The 5000-nt window shown below is 45.8% G+C and overlaps 1 protein-coding gene across 1 annotated transcript in view; it reads left to right on the top strand.

Moving 5' to 3' along the window:
- The window catches only part of pmm2 (phosphomannomutase 2), a 9342-nt gene extending 4489 nt beyond the window's left edge, over positions 1–4853 (top strand). The window contains exons 5-8 of the mRNA XM_062537537.1: positions 1096–1195; positions 2392–2467; positions 2797–2912; positions 3113–4853. Coding sequence (XP_062393521.1) covers positions 1096–1195; positions 2392–2467; positions 2797–2912; positions 3113–3217 — 397 coding nt within the window. The 3' untranslated portion in view covers positions 3218–4853. The remainder of the gene's footprint in view (positions 1–1095; positions 1196–2391; positions 2468–2796; positions 2913–3112) is intronic.
- Positions 4854–5000: the final 147 nt, after the last annotated feature.

The raw sequence follows: 5000 nt of genomic DNA, 5'->3' as shown, positions 1-5000 counted from the left end.
ACTATACACACACACACACACACACACTACACACACACATTATACACAACACACACACACTACACACACCCCCACACACACACACCACACACACATACACACACACACACACACACACACACACACACACACACACACACACACACACACACACACACACACACTATACACACACACACACACACACATGTGCGGGCGCACACACACACACACACACACACACACACACACACACACACTATACACACACACACACACACACACACACACACACATACACATCAAGCCACTGAGAGGATAAGTGGGCTCTATGACCCAGAGAGACACATCTAAGCACACAGAGCCCTGTAATCTGAATTTAAACATGATCAGAGAAAACGATAGTAGAGGAACCGATCGAAAGGACAGCAGCACTCCATAGACAGGAGCTCCACAGCGCCCCCGTGGTCAGATAGAGAACTGCAGCTCACCCTGCTGATAGGAGCTCCACAGCGCCCCCGTGGTCAGATAGAGTACTGCAGCTAACCCTGCTGACAGGTGCTCCACAGCGCCCCTGTGGTCAGATAGAGAACTGCAGCTAACCCTGCTGATATGAGCTCCACAACGCCCCTGTGGTCAGATAGAGAACTGCAGCTAACCCTGCAGACAGGAGCTCCACAGCGCCCCTGTGGTCAGATAGTGAACTGCAGCTAACCCTGCTGATATGAGCTCAACAGCGCCCCTGTGGTCAGATAGAGAACTGCAGCTAACCCTGCAGACAGGAGCTCCACAGCGCACACACACTTTACTTACACATATACACACACATAGATTCTCACTCACACACATAGATAGTCACTCACTCACAGAAACACACACACTCAAAAACACTCACTCACAGAAACACACACACACACACACACACACACAGAAACGCACACATACACACACTCAAAACACACACACACAGAAGCACACACACACACACACACACTCAAAACACACACACACAGAAACACACACACACACACACTCAAAACACACACACACACAGAAACACACACACACACACTCAAAACACACACAAAGAGATGCTGACGTCATTCTTTATTGCAGAGGAACGTTTATCGAGTTCCGTAATGGAATGCTCAATGTCTCTCCCATTGGCCGAAGCTGCAGCCAGCAGGAACGAATCGAATTCTTCGAGCTGGACAAAGTGAGTTCCTCTTCTGTGTGTGTGTGTGTGTGTGTGTGTGTGCGCGTCATTAGAGCCATGCCTCATGTTCATGAGAACTCTTTGGTTATGCACAACCTCTCCTAATTCATCAAAACAAAGACACAAATGTTTACCACTCTCTTTTAACATAGCGGTGCACTCTCATTTATATTTTAGTCCTGTTTTTAAGGTAGGGTATGGAATTTGCTTCTTTAAAGATAGGGTATGGAATTCGCTTTTTTGGCCATTTTTGCCAAATCACTTGAAATCCTGTTCCTAACCCACTTACAGCCACTGAGTTGGAAGCACTGAAATGGAAATTAAACACGTCAATCATCTGCGGAACGGGCAGGGCTGAAAAAACTCCAGCCAATAGTATTCTTTACCCTCTACCATCATTTCACAGCTCATTCGTCAATCTAACGGTCTTCCTCCTCTTCCTCCTCCCCCTCCCCCCTGCGCGCGCGCGACCCTTTCATGCACATACAAAGCTGGTGACCACGAGCCAGTGCTGAAACGAAACCAATAGGCCTGCTGCCTATGCCTGCTGCAAGTCCCCTATGTTCCCCTCTTGTGTGTCACTTCATTTCTATACAAACTAAGGCAGCGGATACCTACGGAAACTCAATCACCCACGCAATAAATAAGCTATGTAACAAAAATTACATTTTACTGTGACTCGAAGAGTGTTGTGAACATGAAACCGAAACTTAACCGCTTAGAGCTACAGTGGAATGGGCGAACCAACGGGCCAGCACTAAACTCGGATATTTCAGGAGATAAATGCCCCGGTAAGAACCAAACCAGATTCTGTTCAAATATACACACCTATGGCTACTGAAAGATGTAAGGTATTTATCAAATGTTATTTTGGCTCGCTCTCACGCATCTGAATTCTCGCTCATGCATGAATGTAGGTCCGTGTGTGTGTGTGTGTGTGTGTGTGTGTGGAGGGAGGGACTTCAGTTGTAGTGTGTGTGTGTGTGTGTGTGTGTGTGTGTGTGTGTGTGGAGGGAGGGACTTGAGTTGTATATGTTTAAAATCTGCTGGCCGTTTTGCGAATTCCATACCCAACCTTTAAGTCAACTTAGAGAGTGTGTGTGTGTGTGTGTGTGTGTGTGTGTGTGTGTGTGTGTGTGTGTGTGTGTGTGTGTGTGTGTGTGATATTAATCCTTGAAAACGGTTGTGTTTCACAGAAGGAGAACATCAGGGAAACGTTTGTTTCTGTTTTACGAAAGGAATTTGCTGGGAAAGGACTGGCCTTCTCAATAGGTAAGTATGTGTGTGTGTGTGTAAGTGAGTGTGAGTGACTGAGAGTGTATCTGTATGTGCTACAGAGAGGAATTATATCTGTGGTTTGATACGTGTGTGTGTGTGTGTGTGTGTGTGTGTGTGTGTGTGTGTGTGTGTGTGTGTGTGTGTGTGTGTGTGTGTGTGTGTGTGTGTGTGTGTGTGTGTGTGTGTGTGTGTGTGTGTGTGTGTGTGTGTGTGTGTGTGTGTGTGTAGGAGGTCAGATCAGTTTCGACGTGTTCCCAGAGGGCTGGGATAAGCGCTACTGTTATAACATTGATGTGTGTGTGTGTGTGTGTGTGTGTGTGTAGGAGGTCAGATCAGTTTCGACGTGTTCCCAGAGGGCTGGGATAAGCGCTACTGTCTGGGCATCGTGGAGCAGGACTCTTATCAAACCATCCACTTCTTTGGAGACAAGACCAGCCCGGTATGTTGCTCTCGCTCGCACACACACACACACACACACACACACACACACACACACACACACACACACACACACACACACACACACACACACACACACACATGCAGCATACATACATGGAATGCACACACACACACACCCACCCGTAACACTCTGTCCATAAGCCCATGGCTCCTGCTAACTTCCTGTTTCCTGTTTAGGGAGGAAATGACTACGAGATCTTTGCGGACCCAAGGACTGTGGGCCACTCTGTGACATCACCGGACGACACACAGCGGATCTGTCAGGAACTCTTCTTCCACTGAATGCACGCACACACACAGACTCACTCACACACACACATACACTCACTAATTCACTAGAGACCCACATAATCTCATACCTAAACCCAAATCCTGGACCCGTTACCATAGCAGCAGATACGGACCGGTTCTGGACCCGTTACCATAGCAGCAGATGCGGACCGGTTCTGGACCCGTTACCATAGCAGCAGATACGGACCGGCTCTGGACCCGTTACCATAGCAGCAGATACGGACCGGCTCTGGACCCGTTACCATAGCAGCAGATACAGACCGGTTCTAATTCCGAGTGAGCTACTCCAGATCCACGACTCCTCTTGTGATGCAAGCGATGAACTTTCACCTTTCAACTATCAGCAACACAGACTGTTAACACGTTCAGGCCGTATCCTCAGTTGTGTGTGTGTGTGTGTGTGTGTGTGTGTGTGTGTGTGTGTGTGTGTGTGTGTGTGTGTGTGTGTGTGTGTGTGTGTGTGTGTGTGTGTGTGTGTGTGTGTGTGTGTGTGTGTGTGTGTGTGTGTGTGTGTGTGTGTGTGTGTGTGTGTGTGTCCACCGAGCTGAGCCGTGAGGTTTAAAGTGCTTTTACATGCTGACCATAGCTGCCTTGGACTGTTGGATCAGACCTACAGAAAACAGTGTCTTTACGATGCCATAATGTCTCTGTGTGGTGCAGGGTGTGTTATGATGATGTGTGTGTGTGTGTGTGTGTGTGTGTGTGTGTGTGTGTGTGTGTGTGTGTGTGTGCTCCCCGTGCTGCTTGTGTGTGTAAGGGCTTTGTCTGATCTGATATGACACTGGCTGATCCAGACAGTACCACACATAAAAGGGAACTCTGATCGCAACGTTGTGGCTTTGTGATGTCACAGAGCTTTCATGACATCCTAATGACAGACTCAGAGCCATATAAAGAGAGAGTTGCGACAACTCCATTGACGCTAATGTTCCATATTTTCTCAACAATAGTTCCCGGAAGTTAGGATCGAACACTCGTTAACAGACAGTAAAAGACGGTTATTTTATGATTCTAACGAACAGTCAAAATCGCTTCCGGGAACTATTTGAACCTCTGATTTGAACTACTTGAAGTTACACGAACCACGTCACAAACCGAATTTTCTGTACCCGGGTTGTCGCAACTCTCTCTTTATATGGCTCTGGACAGACTCAAAGACATTCGGCTGTCTGGAAATTATGATGTCACAGTCAGTGTTGTTACGTGTGCAGAATAGTCTGATTAAAGCACAGAATATGTAAAATTCCAATTTATAAGATAGTTTAACAAATAAACTAATACACACTTATAACAAGAATAACAACATTCAAGAATCATGATGAATGTCAACTGAATTTGGAGAATGGTGTGATGTCCTTAGTAACCAGAGAACTCTGCTGTTAGGAAATATGTTTTGTGATGTCACAATGTCCTTAGTAACGAAAATGACTGGAACGTGTGTAAAATTAATGGATACCTGCCTATACAGTATGTGATTTCTGCAACAGTGGTACTGAAAACAATATTCTGTTATTTGTTTATAAACAGATGACCCACCGAACACCCTTAGACCTGGTACTGAATTGAATTGCTATAATTCTGACCTGTTAACAATGGATGGCAACAATGGATAATTAAAACAACATCAAAGTAACTTTTGTCAGTCATGTTTATTTTTCTGAATTGAAAGGAAATGTAAAAGCATTACAAAATAAGCAATGAAAGTCACTTTCAAACGCGGCAAAAAATACAGATACAAAAAGATTTAAAAACATGTGAGGGGTTCCAGGTAAAC

This window comes from Sardina pilchardus, chromosome 1, assembly GCF_963854185.1.
Source record: "Sardina pilchardus chromosome 1, fSarPil1.1, whole genome shotgun sequence".
Taxonomy (NCBI): Eukaryota; Metazoa; Chordata; class Actinopteri; order Clupeiformes; family Clupeidae; genus Sardina; species Sardina pilchardus.
The sequence above is the reverse complement of the archived record's forward strand: the minus strand, read 5'-3'. Positions and strand labels throughout refer to the sequence as shown.